The sequence below is a fragment of the Crinia signifera genome, chromosome 7, assembly GCF_055691185.1.
Source record: "Crinia signifera chromosome 7, ASM5569118v1, whole genome shotgun sequence".
NCBI classification, from domain to species: Eukaryota; Metazoa; Chordata; class Amphibia; order Anura; family Myobatrachidae; genus Crinia; species Crinia signifera.
In genome coordinates this window covers 59,787,214-59,803,758 of record NC_139223.1, presented here as the reverse complement: position 1 = coordinate 59,803,758, position 16,545 = coordinate 59,787,214, and the positions used below count along the sequence as shown (strand labels likewise).

Below are 16,545 nucleotides of genomic sequence, written 5' to 3'. Positions count from 1 at the left end.
CTTTAATTATGTAACTATGTCCCAAGAGTCTGTATTTTTAGACAGCTTTTCTCTGCGTTACTGTATGAGATATAATTAAAAGCAGCTTAAAAACAGAGTGAAAAAAAAAATGCAAGCCTTGGTGACTACAAGGCCTGCCCTAAACACCAATAACAATCACATAGTAACAGTTTAGTACTGATTTTGTCAGACTCACTACATTTGAACAATCTCCCTGCTTGGCAATACTCATTTTGTAACAATTACAAATTCGAAAAATATTTAAATATTCCAGGCTGTGTGATATCAGTGACTGGTAATGTGTTGTCCTATATTCTACTATTCAATGCAGCCATAGGAAGGCCTATATTTTGTATTACAAACATGATCACGTATTAAGCAAGACAGTAATTACGGTACGTAACCGTTTACCTTCATCCTTGTAAGAGAACCTTCATACCCCTTTAACATCGCAACTAAATTACCGGGTACAAGCCGGTTTGACTCAATAATTAGTGCGATGTGAAAAGGGTTAACGTGTCCCAAAAACGGGTAGAAACACGGCAAAACAAACCGGTAAAAAAAGCAGAGTTCTTACCGGTTCGTTGCCATGTTGCTTGATGGTGTGAACAGATTAAATGGGTCAAGTGACCCGTTTCCCGTTCACACTATGGAGGAGGCAGCGCATGGAGCAGCGCCAGCTCTAAGCGCTGCCTCCTCCCCCGCCCCCAATGACGCGCCGGCTCGCTGTGGGACTGACCCGTTTCAAAGTCCTGGTGTGAATCGCATTTTGCGATGTGAAAGCAGTATCAGATTAAATTACTAGTGTGTCCTCATACACTACTGCTGCAGTACATCCTGGCTTGCCATGTCCTCTGCCACGGAATCTGGTTGATAGATCTACAGTGTCTAGATAAACAGTCAGTAGGTCGATATGCAATAGGTCGACAGGGTCAAAAGTTTGACATGATTTTTCCACAATTCTTTTTCATACTTCACCATCCAGGTCGGCATAGAGGGAGAATATAATAGTGTGCGGGAGAATATACTAGTGTGTCGAGCACAACAAGGCACCTTGCCTGAAGCATGGCGAGCGAAGCAAGCCATGCGAGGGTAAGCGATACACGAAATTGATGGTCTAAAATGTAAAAGACCCATGTTGACCTTTTGAATGTTGACCTTTCCACCATGACAACCTTTTCTCTCTGTCAGACTTTTGAATGTCAACATTTTGACCCTGTCAACCTTTTGCTGTCGACCTACTGTCTGTTTAGACACTGTAGATCTATCAATCCACAACCCCCTGCAACTTGTCTTACACCGAGGGCCAAATGTAATAGGGTGAGAGTTTCAGAAAGTGAGAGATTTTGGGAGAGTTTTCCCATGTTTTTTAAAGCAGCAATCAATTACATGGCAAAATCAACCTGGTTTTGCCGTGTAATTGATTGCGGCTTTAAAAAACATGGGAAAACTCTCCCAAAATCTCTCACTTTCTGAAACTCTCACCCTATTACATTTGGCCCCAGCATCTTTTCCACTCAATTATGTCTCAAAATGCTACACGAGACTGCACCTAAGACATTTCATTTTTTTTTCCTTGCATAAGCAAGTTGGGCTTCAACTGCGACTTTGTGCCTATTTAGAACTAAAGGTGCCCATACATGGTGCAATAGCAACATGCGATGCGCGCCTCCGCGGGCATTGCATCACACAGTACAAAAAATACGTGCTGCACATACTTTTTGTACTACCCGCGGATCGCATGCAAAAGGCATGCGCTGCAGCCCATAATGGGTGCGATCATTTAGCCAGTTCTAAATAAATAGGCACAGCCTATCATCTGTGCTTAAAAAATAACAGTTGACTGGCGTTTGCGTTATTACCCTGCCCTAATTCCTGTGTGGTTACAGTCGCAGCCCGGTGAGTCTCCCACAGGCTGAGTGGTGTTTTGCTGCATATATGGTGCGAAGAAGACAGCATATTGAGGTTAGGTGTATAATGAGTAAGGACACATCTGTACAGACTTGAGTTTACTTGTGTATCTCTATCAGTTTGGCACATCTCCACATTACATTTGTCTCCCAATGTTATACCCCTTTTACACCGCCGAAAAATCCGGGTCAGCGGCGGGTCAGACCCGGATCTTCGGCGGTGTAAATCCCTAACGCCGTGTCCCTTTACACGGGATTTCTACCCAGGTCCTGACCTGGGTAGAACACGGCTAGGACCTGGGTAGAGGGCGGTGTAAATGGGAACGCCGGGTCGGATGACCCGGCTCCCATTTACATGAATGGGGAACGTCCAACCTGCGGACCGCAGCGTCCGCAGGTTGTCAGCCTGACACTGACAGCCGGCGCTGCTGTCTGCTATACCCTGCAGACAGCAGCGGCGGCGGGGGAGGGAGGTGAACGGATGCCTGTGTGCGGCATCCATTCACCTCCTATGCGACGGCGAGGAGGTGCGCGCGGTGACTGGGGGCAGCCCAGCAGCTTACCTTAGTGCTGGGCTGCCCCCAGCAGCGTTCCGGTCCGGCGGCGGCGGTGATTGGCGCTTGGAGATGACATCATCCTGTCATCTCCGAACACCGGGACGGGAGGGGAGGGGGGGTGTGGGTCGGGCTGTCCGGTGTAAATTGCACTAAACGCCGGGTCGCACCCGGCTTGAACCTGGGTCTAAAAAAGCCGGGTGCGACCCGGCGTTTTGGTGTGAAAGGGGTATTACAAATCATTTCACTAGGCCCCCTTAGGATTGACGTCCAGGTACTGACTCAGTCATACAAGGAAATTAACTTTTTTATTTTGACCTCTGCAGTACACTTTGGGTCATTGTCTGGAATATTGTATGTTCTCCTAAGACCTAGCTCTATAGCAAGCCATAGCAGGGTTTCCTGAAACATTTGTCTGTAGGGGGTATTCAATATGAGATTTTGACTGTTGTAATCCAGGGCTGTTTTCGCTCAGTTCAACTGTAACTCGACAGTGGAATTCAATGTTCAGGCTGTCGAATGTCAAAAAACGGGCGCATAGGCGAAAACGTCCACAGATTGTTGAAAACCGTCTGTGAATTCAGCAATCTACGGTCGTTTCTGACAAACCAGATCCGACTTGTGGTAAAGTCGGATCTGTTTTCTCGGAAATGCCTTCAATTCTGTCAGAATCTGCAGCACTAAATAGGCGAGGGACGATACTTCTGTTCTTTACTAGCAGTTAAAATTTATTTCAGGCTTTTTTACATTAGAGTATCTTTGCATACAGATTAATGTTTATAATACCCATATAATTTTGATTCCATCATACCAAAAAAACCATGGATAACATAATAATAATAATAATAATAAAAAATCACCAGAAGCGTCACTACTTTTATTAGGAACACCTGCTATTGGGGTTTCTGGACAATTGGTTGGCAGTGCTATAAAACAAAATAATTGGTCACCACTTGTGCATTGGAAGCTTTTCAGCCGGATTACAAATGACAGCATGCTTTGAGCAGTGACAGATGAAGTCACATGTCGTTCCTTGATGAGCAGCGACTGTTCCCATTACAATCATCTGTTGGTAATCACACAAGTGGCGATTGATCAATAGCCTTTTTACATTCCTGGTGAATTATATTGCATATTTCCATGCCACTCGTGCCATCGGTAGCTTCGAATGTGTCTGTCATAGAAGGAATGCCTCTATTACCCCTCTTCATCTTTGGGCGTCATTAATATTTGGTTGTAATTATGTATGTGAGAATGTAATTACTTACTAAGACGATAAAGCCACATGTTTAGCAACAAATATTTATTTGTGATTAGTCAGAATACATATATCCAGCACCATACAAGCCATGCTAGTGGGTCTACTGGTAGAGCTGAATGGACTCTATTGGTATTAGCAATACATTTCTGTATTGTGACCAGCAGTTGTGGTGTCCTTCTGCATCTGCAGTCTGAGTAGGTCTTACATTACTCAGGCAGTTTTCTTATTACTTTATTATATCTTGTCATTCATAGATATATATTGGCCCCATCATCGCTGATCTTTACACTACAGCAGCAATTCAGTAGCTCGGTTACTCTGGGTATGGATCATTGGATAGACATGAACTAGGTCAACATGACTGGAGGTCGACAGGGTCATTATAATGACACAAGCATTAGGACAACATGGGGAAGGTTGAGAGTCGAAAGGTCGACAGTCCAGTCCATGTCGACACTGAAACGTAGCACCGCATCCCCTCGCATGGCTCTCTGCGCTCTCCATGCTTCGGGCATGGTTCCTCGCTGCGCTCAGCACAGTATTTTATACCCCGCATTCACCTGCATGCCACGGTCAGTAGGGTTGGCCCATCTGACATGCAGCACATCAGATGGTGATAACCGGGCAGACAACACTGAGAAATATGGCCAATATACCGTGTGAGTGTGACTGCTTATATTACTGCTAAGTGACAGGGATATGTGTAATGTTAGTGACAGAACTGTCAACAAACCACTCTGCTTTCACCGGCGAAGTCACTCACTGCTCATTACCAGGAACAAGCAAATTAGTGCAGTAATATACTGCTAACCACTCATCATGAAATACAAATTACCTACTACCCAGCAGTAAACAGGACTTTACTATATTAATCTCTCTTTTACACCACCATAAATATCCTGGGTTATTGCACATGACATGGGATACTGTGCAGTGTAAAAGCACTCAGCTGCAATTATCGGGTCCAGCGAACCAGCATTTCCATCCTGGGTAGTGGGCACGTTTGAACACAGATTCAACTGGGCTCGCTGGGTAGGGATGCCAGTGTAAATCTTGCAGCAGTGTTATGGTGTGTACACACAGGTACAATCAGCATGAGATTTTGACTATATAGTCAAAATCGCATCGGGATCGTATGCAGATCGCACAGGTTTTTTTACCTTGCGATCCCGATGCGTGCTCCCTTGGCAGCGCAAATCAAAACCCAGATAGACAGGGCTGCAATGACTACATAGTGCAAATAGAATGCAGATTGTATGAATTGTATGTAAAAAGTACAGAGATAGCAAAGATTGCATAGCACTCGAATCTTAAGTCGAATAGCAAGGGGACATAAATATTTAATGAAAGATGATTAGTCATTAGGACCAGTCATATTAATTGACTACATTTTTCCTTGTGCACGATGTTATAGGCAATAAAAACTTTGCACCAAAAGAACACAGCTCACCCAGTAGAGAAGATATTACCTAGCGCACTATGCTCTATCCCTGGAATGCATGAACTCCATTCTGCAAGGCATGGAAGAGAACACAGTGTAGACCAGAGCTGGCCAAAAGTTCAATGGTGATCTACCGGTTGATCTCGTAGCCCCGCTGGTAGAGCACGATCAAGTGCCGGACTGTCCCATGCAAATATCTGCCGAAGCCTCTGAGAGGTTGTAAAGTACGATCGCTCAGCACACATCGCGATAGACCCATGATGTACACCGCCATGTGTGCTGAGTGATCTGTGCAGAGCGGGGAGCAAACACCGGTGATCTTGCAGGATAGACAGTGCAAGCAATGTCTTTCCCTGCGGTTGATGGCGACGCGTAGCCCGGGGCTATACACATGGTGCGATCAGTGCTCCATTTCAGATTGCTTAGAAATGGGGCGAAAATGGCCCAGTGTGTATGCTCGTAACTCTCTCTGCACATGTTACATCTGCCCCACCTGCAGTGCAGCATGGTTTTGTCCATTTTGAGAACAATTTAGGTCTGAATTAGGCACAATAGGTCAGCTATTTATAACAGGATGGTACGAAGTGAACTTCGGTCCATTTAATAAAACATTACTGACTGTCCATATAACAACTACATACATCTAAAATATTTCCACGAGTGTAGTATCCGGGATCCCGATGGTCAATATACCGACATCGGAATCCCAACCACTGATAGACGATGAGGGGACGAGCATAAAGAAGCCCCTTGCAGGAGTTCCATGTTCGGTGGTTTGCTGCGCACCCCACAGGTTCTATTCTCCCGCTATGGGGGTCGTGGACTGTCGGGCATTTAAAACAGTCGGGATTCCGATATCGGTGTCGGGAAGTCGTCCATCACCAATTTCCACTACTCGTTGGTATTTTGTACTACCATTCTTAGTTTGTACTATAGAGCCCTAAAATAAATAAGAGGGTACACTACTAGACGATAGGTCATCTGACCCAGCAGGTCAGACTGACATACTGGGCACATGTGTACATGCTATGTTGCTGATGATTGTCAGCAACATCCTCAGTTGAAGCAGGCATGCATGTCCATCAGACGACATAGTTAGCGAGGACCATGCTGCCAGTATGGCTGTTGCTATGTCGCTTCCAGCATCGGTAATGGTATACGCACTTGCTGATGCCAACTCCCGTCACCAGCGATGTCCCTGGGTACGCACATTGCCTACTGCGTACCCAGCTTTCAAACCCATTCAGTATCATTTACAGGGGATTAATTTGGCGAAGAGAAAATAAATAAAGTACAAAGTAACACAAGTCCAGGCCTTATAACCCACATTTCTTCCATGTACACAGTCCCTATGCAGATTATTAAGTTTACAGACAGCTGTAGTTCTGAAACATCTGGGATCTTCAGATGTCCAATCCTGAAAAGCAACTATAGTACTAGAAGTCCCTCTACAAAAGATAGTTATTAAATGATATGGCCCAGTTATATGTCCACCATTATGTCCTTCCATATAGATGTACAGCACCAGTTGCTGACATGCATTCTATATGTCATTATACAAACACAGATGCGGCAGAAGTAGTATCTCCGGTCTGACACAAAACACTTTCCTTGTGCTATACTGTTCTGTTTACCTAATAACCTATCATACTGTATATACACTACGCTGCAGTGCTAGGATGGGACACACTGATTGTCAGCTCTGGAAACAAGTATTATAACTATACACGGTACCAACAGCGCCAGAACTCCTATACACACACACACACACACAGGGACAGCAATGCATCTCCTACACACACACACACACAGCAACAGCAATGTATCTCCTATAGACACACACACACAGCGACAGCAATGCATCTCCTACACACACAGCGACAGCAATGCATCTCCTATACACACACACACAGCGACAGCAATGCATCTCCTATATACACACACACACACACAGCAACGTATCTCCTACACACACAGCGACAGCAATGCATCTCCTATACACACACACACACAGCAAAAGCAATGGAACTCCTATACACACACACACAGTGACAGCAATGTATCTCCTACACACACACACACAGTGACAGCAATGTATCTCCTACACACACACACACAGTGACAGCAATGTATCTCCTACACACACACACACACACACAGCGACAGCAATGGAACTCCTATACACACACACAGCAACAGCAATGCATCTCCTATACACACACAGCGATAGCAATGCATCTCCTATACACACACACACACACACACACAGCGACAGCAATGGATCTCCTATACACACACAGCGATAGCAATGGATCTCCTATACACACACAGCGATAGCAATGGATCTCCTATACACACACAGCGATAGCAATGGATCTCCTATACACACACACAGCAATAGCAATGGATCTCCTATACACACACACAGCAATAGCAATGCATCTCCTATACACACACAGCAATAGCAATCGATCGCCTATACACACACAGCGACCGCAATGGAACCCCTATAAACACAGCAACCGCAATAGAACCCCTATACACACAGCAACAGCAATGGAACCCCTATACACATAGAGACAGCAATGGAACCCCTATACACATAGAGACAGCAATGGAACCCCTATACACACAGCAACATTATTACTCCTATATACTGTGTATACACTAACAGCATTGTATCTGTAACACTTCCATTACACTCTAGTTTGGAGATTAGCTGAGCAAAAAGTTACCCAGCATGTGAGACTATGGAACTACAAGCACAGACATGACGTGGCAGGACATGCTGGCAACTGTAGTTCCACCAGCCTATGGGGAGCCACAGGTTGGCCAGCCCAGCCAAGCCACAGGGGCATATACTGTGTCTGTCCCCATATACAGCGACCGTGTGCCCGCCCAGCGTCCGCCTCACCTTGTAGGTGTTCTCGGTGATCTTGGCCACGGTTTCGGGGTCCCGGGACATGGCTCCGGCTGTCTCCTGGTCACCACACACACGGGTAGATGATACAGTTCCCCACGCAGGCTCTCATAGAAGCCCCGGCAGCAGCAGCAGCTCTCCCTCTGTGGGCTGTTCCTGGATTCTCAGCAGCACACCTGGCTCTGCCCTGCGCCCCGCACCATGCCCCCGCCTCCGACGCTCTAGCTAACGGGTCCAACTCCTCACTGTCACAACTTGCGGGGACCGACCGGGACCGGCGCCTGCGGAGAGCGCTGGAAGGTGGGGCCGGTGAGGTCAGCGGCATCAGCCGGGGAGGGGCGCACCTGCGTGGGGAGAGGGGAGGAGCAGACACCGGGAGGAGAGGGGAGGGGGGAGCCGGGCTACATGAAGTAGTGGCACTGTGACTGCCGCTGCTGCTGCCCGATGGTCTCCTACTTACAGCTCCAGAGTCCAGCTCCTTATTCACAGAACCGTATTGTTTAAACATAAGATTAAGTTGGATCACGCGTATACCACCGGTGTGTCTCTTACACAGGTCACCTGGCTGGCACAGCGCGGCTTAGGGCGTGCACTCAGGTGGCACAGTGGGCACAAGCATCACATTTTATCATTTTGAATATGAAGCTGGGGTCAGTTGCCACCTACTCGATGTTTTGCTTGGCCCAACTAATTTTTGTCCATGAAATCTTGCAGCACAGGTGGCAATATGTACATTTTTGAATAAGATGCTGTAGTTTTGAAAGGATTCAATAGCCTTGGGCCACAATTGATAGCGTTAGCATATTCCATTGCACTTTCCAATTAAAGTATTAAAATAAGTGTATATTTTCCGTAATCTTTATCTATGCAAAAAGAAACCAGAATTTATTTCTGACTATAAAAATCTGTAAAAATACAAATATGTGGGGTGACTCAGAGATGGACCCTAATTGCAGCAATGCTGGAATGCAGCATCGATGATAAAATATGCTCATGAGGCATCTGAGGGCCAAAGTCTGCATCACAGATCCGAAGATGTTGCAGCATTTACCAATGGCTGCCCAGCCTAGTAATGCTGCATTGGAAGCTGCCTCAGCATTCCCAGAAAAGGGCGACCAGATATACCTGTTTTTGGGAATGCTGCCTGGAATCGCCCCCTCCCCAACCCAAATAGCTTCAGCCTTTCAATCAGATTGTGGCTTAGGGGCACTGTGTGCAATGATGTAGGACCCATTCTGCACATGCGAAGAACTGGTCCTGGATGGTGGCCCCCCCCCACCATCATAGTTGTATTGAAACAATCGGATTTGTCTGCACCAATTAGTGTTGGAAGAGTCAGCCCTAGGAATACATACTTCCCAACTGTACTGATCTTCGCTGCACAGTCCTGATTTTTGGGACTGTCCTGCTGTCCCACCCGCGAGTTGCTTTGTCGATGGGGGAGAAGGTGGGAGGCACCCCATCACTCACCATCTCCCACTGCTTCCTCTTGTCATCCTCTCCTGTCACTCACTGCCTGTCTCCCTCCCTCTCCCTGTGGCGTGACATAGTAGGTTCAACACAATTAAGGTTGACAGTCAATAGGCTGACCACTATTGGTCAACAGGCCATAGGTCAATACATGAATAAGGTCGACATAGCTTTGGTCGACATGATCAAAAGGTCGAAATGGAAAAGGTTGCCGTGTTTTTTATGATTTTCTGGTGTCTATGTTGACATAGATGGACATGGACACCGTATAAGTGTACCACGTCCCCTCACAGGGCTCGCTTCACTTGCCATGCTTCAGTCACCGTGCCACACATCGCTTGACATGCTTTGGGCACACTATTTTAATCTAACTCTGTATCCAATTGAATAGTAAAGTATGAAAAAAGTCCTTAAAAAAAAAACACATGAAAAACTCATTTCGACCTAATGCTTTTGTCGAACTTTTGACCACATCGACCGAAGCTGTTGTCCTTTTTCACGTGTCAACCAATGGCCTGTCGACCTATTGACTGTCGACCTTAATAGTGTCCGCCTGTGACCACCACCCCCTGTCACTTCTCATGGCATTACCTATTGTTCTTCTTCCAACAACCTCTATCTCCTGTCACTCACTGCCTCTTCCTGTCACCCTCTGCCCATCACCCACTGACTCTCCCGATCACCCTCTCTCCATCACCCACACCCTCTCCCTGTCACCCTCTGACCATCACTCACTTCTATGTGGCATATTATGTACCAGGGAAGGGATGGAGAAGGGGGTCCCAAGTAGGGATGGCCATCGTTGCCATTGTCATCGATGGTTGCCATCAATGGCAATTCTGCAACTGGCCATCGATAGTGCTAAACTATGCTATGGTTGACCATCGATATTTTTACACATCGATGGTCATCCATTATGTTTGTTTGATTGGCCTGTGGGCCAATCAAAACACGGGGGCGGCGCTTCGCGGGTGTCGGGGGGCGGAGCTATGCTCTGTGTCCCGGCACTTAAAAAAAAAAAAACAGCAAAACATTGTTTTGCTGTTCCATCGATGGAGGGAAACCATCTGGTTCTCCCCCATCGATGGCTAAAGTATTCGACATCGGCCATGAACCATCAATGATTTCGAATCATCGATGGTCGATGGCCATCCCTAGTCCCAAGGCATATTCCCCCCCCCCCCCAGCTCACAAGTTCCACCATGTTCATGCCCAACATCAAAAAAGTGTGTGTGGTACACCACCATTAAATGGGGGGCATCAGGTTGTTATTCTGTGTTATTCACCAGAACGAGTGACTGCACAGCATAGTATAAATATAAGAACACAAACGTGAGCCACGGGAGTTCACAATGGCCAGTGGTCATTGGCCACCGATTCCGATGGATCAGGCTGGGAAATTGGGTAATACTGTAAGTTGCCTAATCGCATGTATTTGACATCCGATCCAAAGGGCCTTATTCTGGTTGGTGCGGCCGGGCCGTACGCGTACGTTCCGGGGTTTTTCATGATCTGCGCATGCGTACATTCGCTAATGCGCAGGCGCGAACACTCCACAACGCTTACGGACGGGTCTCTACGTGCGAAAAAACCTGTACGCGAGTGTACGGGCATTGGGGGCGGCATAGGGGCGTGATGAGGGGAGCGGCCGAAATAATGAGGGAAAATGGGCGTAAACATGGGCGTACACGGGGGTGTGCACCAAAAATGAGCGGTGCTACTACCGCACGATCGACTAAAGCACCGTTCATTTCGGACACAAAACAGGCGGCCGCCAACCACCCCTACAGATACCGCATGCCAGCGTGCGCCTGGGTTTGCTAATTTACGCTGATTACTACTCAAACACATACACCTGAATGTAATAACCAATGCTGCAGTCTATTAAGTCAAAACCATGATTTCACTACCTGCAAGCCACACACAGCACTCAAACACATTGGAATCTTAACTTTCTATACTTCTCTACATTTAAAGGTTTGTTTAATTTAAGCTAAGAATCTTTTTAAGACCTGCTTATATATGCTAAGGTAGGTATTTGTTAAACAGTTATACACATTCACTACGTGCTTTCATAGACTTTACACAGTAGCACACTCAATCTACACAAGTCGACATGTGTCAACATGTTCACTCTAATACAAACATAGGTTTTGTATTTATGATACAATAACATAAACCACATCTAACACCTACAAAGGATGTTTCAGCAATGTTTTAAGCCCATGCCCACTATTTTGCACATTAATTAATTCAATCAATTAATTAATTTTTATAATTATAGTTGAAAGGCAAGATTTGCAGGTCCATATATGTGAAGGGTATGTCAGCGTACACGGACGTACGCTCACTCTCACGAGCGGTGACATAAGCTGAGTTTTCTATTGAAAACAATAGGGACCCGTCCGTGCAAGCTGGCGTACACTCAGATAGCCGCAAGAAGTCGGTGGGAAGACGGACGAGAGACGTCCGTAAACGGTGGTGTACGCTCAATTGTACGCCAGTTGTCGGAGTGTAAGGGCTGGCCCGTCCGTGTACGTTGGCGTACGCTCAATTGTACGCCACTCCCCTTTGACGTTGTTTCTGGCCGTACGTATGCGGCTGAGTTGTGGGTGGACTTAACCCCAACGGCCGCGTACGGATAGCGTACGTTAATAGCGAACGTACGCACGTTTGGCCGCTACGATCAGAATAACCTCCAAAGTGTGGTCACGTGCTCATCAGATCAGAGATCAGACTTGCTGTGTAACTGACCTCCAACTCGGACAGCCTCCTGGTAGCGGGGAGTGGGATTGCATATGATAGATAGTATGCAAAAGGATATATGGACCACATATCGTGTGTGATCCTGATGCCCGGGAAGCTCCTGGGTGGTTCAAGGGGCATCGCATGCGACTTCTTCTCTCAGAAAAGTCGCATAGTGTATGGGGTCTTAAATGTTGTCCCATTTGTCAGCATTACAAAAGAGAATCAAGGTCACTTGTGGATACTTTTTTAACTGATGGACATTTTGGGTGGAAGCAAGCGGTTTAGGAAGCCAAGCAATCTTTTTACAAAATCATTTGCACAACACAGAATTACCCCAACTGATTGCTGATGTATTGGCATCATAAGTTTTTGATAGGAGTGTAAAGTCATCCAGGAAAAAACACAAATGTAGCTGCAATATTTATTTTTCATATGTACAAATCATGCATGTCAGAATCATGTCAAACTGCTTGGTTTTTGTGGATCTGGCTTTGGACTAAAACCCAGAGGAACAGGAGGGTGGAGTGAAGGTGTCTGGTCTGCTGTAAACCTTCCAGATAGGCTGGTGAGGGTCTGGGCCATCTTAACAGTAGTTAGGGCCCGGGGGAGGGGGGGGGGAGTGAATTAGTTTGCCCAGGAGCCTCCTCACTGGGGCACGTCATTATAATATTGTGCATCCCTTAGGCCTGGGGGACCCCCAGCAGCTGTAAGAGGCACATGCACCGCATGTGGCGGGAACGAGCAGCCCCAGGGTCATGGCAGGTGGCTCCCGCTGGGGGCAGGCTGCAGACACAGTGCCAGATTCTCTAAGCTTCAAAAGTGATAAAATGGAGAGTGATAAACAGCCAGCCAATCAGCTCCTGCCTGACATTTTTCAAACACAGCCTGTGACATGGCAGGTAGGAGCTGATTGGCTGGCTGTTTATCACTCTCTATTTTATCACTTTTGAAGCTTAGAGAATCTGGCCCACAGTGCGGGTAGCAGCCCCGATATGGAGACATAGCTCCACGTCCCGCACCCGGCATCCGCACCCAGCATCTCCCGCTCTCAGGCGACCAGGTGCTGGCCTGCTCGGCGCACAGAGCCCAGACTCCGGCCGCAGCCTGGCGGGCCCAGAGAGAAGGATACCTGTTGCACGAACTGCGTGGAAGTGTCCAGGGACTGGACTCTTTAAGCAGCTGCAGGATTTGCTGGAGGCCCTGCTTTTCCGGCTTCCCTTCGTACTCCATGCTTGGGGCGCGGGACACTGGAGCAGCGAGAGAAGGGGGGAGGCAGTGTGGCGGGAGATGGGAGGTCCTGCCGCCCGCCGTATGGTGTTAGCGGGCCTCGCGGTCCTACCGGCGAGATCCTACAGACGTCTGCTAACAGTGGGCAGCGCCTCATCCCTGCCGCCCAGATCCCCGCCGTCTTTCCCATTGGGGTGGGCCCCTGGGCAAGTGCCCAGGTGAGGATACTATCTGACACCAGGTTGGTTGAAAGAATCCCAGAACAGGTCTAACACACCAGTGTTTTTTGCCAGTGAACCCCTGAAAGTAAAATGATGGCATAAGCTCTGCTTCTCAGACGTCAGCTGTATTGGGGTAAAAGATGAAGTTGCACATAGAGAAAGAAGATGAAAGTGTCAGAGGGGGCCTGATATACCTGAAATCCTAGGGGCCCGGCCATGGGTTAATATGGCTTTGTATCCAGGTGGAAGTAGCTGGTGATTGCAAATAATATATATCTTAAAGGGCTGCTCACACAGCCATCACACATTAACCAAGGTTACAGATTACATCAAGGAAATCTGTCTTCTCATTTAACTGGACCATCCTGAAAAATCAGTCCACCATTATCATACCCAGGAGAAGGGCTGCACAACAGAATATATGGGTCACAGTACCTGAAATAGACATAGCACCTCCGCCATCACCTGGCCCCCCATCCAGTGAATGCAGAAGAGCAGGAGGCCTGACAACCAGAACAAGCACATGCTCTAATGCAGGCATAGCCAACTCCAGTCCTCGAGAGCTACCAACAGTTAACGTTTTCCATGTCTCCTCACAGAATCACAAGTGAAGTAATTAGCTCCACCTGTGTATCTGTGAAGTGAGATGGAAACCGTGAACTGTTGGTATCTCTTGAGGACTGGAGTTGGCTACCCATGCTCTAATGCATCCACGACATGTGCCAAATGCTCCTGTTGTTTGGCCACCCTACATATCCCCAGATAGTGTTGGGCGGAGCCATGAAGGGCCCACCAGGAAAAGGCAGTGGTAGCTGGGGTGCTGCTAATTTCCACTGCAAGGGTGTGGCCAGCAGTAGTGTAGCTAGGTTTCACGATGCCCGGAGCAAGGGCATGTTTCGCGTGCGCGCCCCCCCATTTGTAGTAGGCGGGGCTCTTGCGCTGCGAAAAGGGGTGCGGCATAACATTATACCACACACAGTAATGCCCATTGCACATTTTAGCGAACCTTGTAATACCCATTACACATAAAGCCACATGCCGTAATGCCAATTACACATAAGGTTACACATGATGCCCCCATTACATACAGTACTATTTAACACACCGTAATGCCCATTACATGTCTGACACATAAGTACCATGCTCATTGCTAGGAACTTCATGCTATAGATGCCAAGGGCTCCTTTAGTAACCTAACCCTGTTCCCCTACCCCCTCATCCTCCTAACCCTCTCTTGGGGCAGTCTAATCCTCCCCACTAGTGCCTAACCTGCTAGTTTTCCAAACTGACACTATTAATTTACCCCAAAGACTGATGCTAACAAGGAGCAAGAAACAAAATCTTGCTGCTAAAATATTAACACCCTTTGTGGAGACGGCAATGTGCCCGGCCATCATCATTGCCAGGCTGGTGACCTTTTAAATTGTAAAGTCACATGAATGCTGTTATATAAGTCTGCAGAGGAGATGACATGACATTGGCTGAGCAATGAAGCACAGCATGAAACAAAATTAGAATCATCACTGTAACATAGACAATGAAATACATTTCTCCTGTGGACATTGAAAAAAAACCCCACTATGGGCCTGATTTAGACCAGATCGCACAGCTGCAAATCAGCAGGCTGGGCTATTATTGGTTGAATGCACATACGCACAGTCCGTAGTATGCATATGAGAGGCTGTCCAGCGATAAACTCCTGCTACTTTTTTGATAGCTGGCTGAGTAGTAGTACATTTATTTATAAGGCGCCGCAAAGTGTCCGCAGCGCCGTACATAGCAAACAAAAAACAAATGACAAGGTAACGTAAAGGGTGTGTTGAAAAATAGTATAAATAGGGGTATAGCTGGTAGAAATAAAATCAGCATCAGTTCAGAAGTAGGTGTCAAAATTGTCGAGGAGACTGAAGATGAAGTAGAGGAAGGGAAGAACAGGACAGGAGGACAGGTGAGGTAAAGAGGTAGGGTGAGTACGTGAGGCAGGAGGACCCTACTCATAAGAGTTAACATACTAAAAATAGGTGGGTGGACGAACGAAAAACAACAGGATAAGTAGGAATGGAGGGGAACGGAGGCAGGATAGGAGGATCAAAAGAGGTTAGGAGGAGGGATAGGCTAGTCGAAAAAAGTGGGTTTTGAGGGAGCGCTTGAAGGAGGTAAGGGAATCAAAAAGCCTGATGGGTGGCGGGAGGTTGTTCCAGTGCAGGGGGGCAGCGCGAGAGAAGTCTTGGACACGGGAGTGGGAGGAGGTGATTAGGTGAGAGGTCAGTCGGCGGTCAGCGATGGAGCGAAGAGGACGGGAGGGAGTGTGGATAGAGATCAGTGAAGAGAGGTAAGGAGCGGTGGAGGAGGAGAGAGCCTTGTAGGTGGTGGTGAGGAGTTTAAAGAGAACTCGGAAAGGAATGGGGAGCCAGTGAAGAGATAGACAGAGGGGGGAGGCGGAGGTAGAGCAGCGGGAGAGGAAGATGAGCCTAGCAGCAGCGTTAAGAATGGTTTGGAGAGGTGCGAGGCGGGTGAGAGGTAGCCCAGAGAGAAGGATGTTGCAGTATTCAAGGCGGGAGATGACAAGAGAGTGAATGAGAATTTTGGTCGCGTCAGTGGAGAGGAATGGTCTGATGCGTGAGATGTTGGGTAGGTGAAAGCAGCAAGACTGTGAGAGAGCACGAATGTGGGGGGTGAAAGAGAGGGAGGAGTCAATGATGACACCGAGGCAGCGCGTTTGGTCGGTGGAGGTGATCTCGGTTTCACCAATGCTGATGGAGATAGTGGGAGAAGAGGGGATGTTCGGGGGAT

At 47.4% G+C, this 16,545-nt stretch overlaps 1 protein-coding gene across 2 annotated transcripts in view; it reads right to left on the bottom strand.

The window, feature by feature from the left end:
• The window catches only part of BAIAP2L1 (BAR/IMD domain containing adaptor protein 2 like 1), a 109,533-nt gene extending 101,048 nt beyond the window's left edge, over window positions 1-8,485 (bottom strand). Inside the window, exon 1 of one of the 2 annotated variants that reach the window (XM_083153166.1) lies at window positions 8,081-8,485. In XM_083153166.1, coding sequence (XP_083009292.1) covers window positions 8,081-8,131 — 51 coding nt within the window. In that variant the 5' untranslated portion in view covers window positions 8,132-8,485. The remainder of the gene's footprint in view (window positions 1-8,080) is intronic. The other variant, XM_083153165.1, reaches the window with a different exon arrangement.
• Between the last annotated feature and the right edge of the window lie 8,060 nt (window positions 8,486-16,545).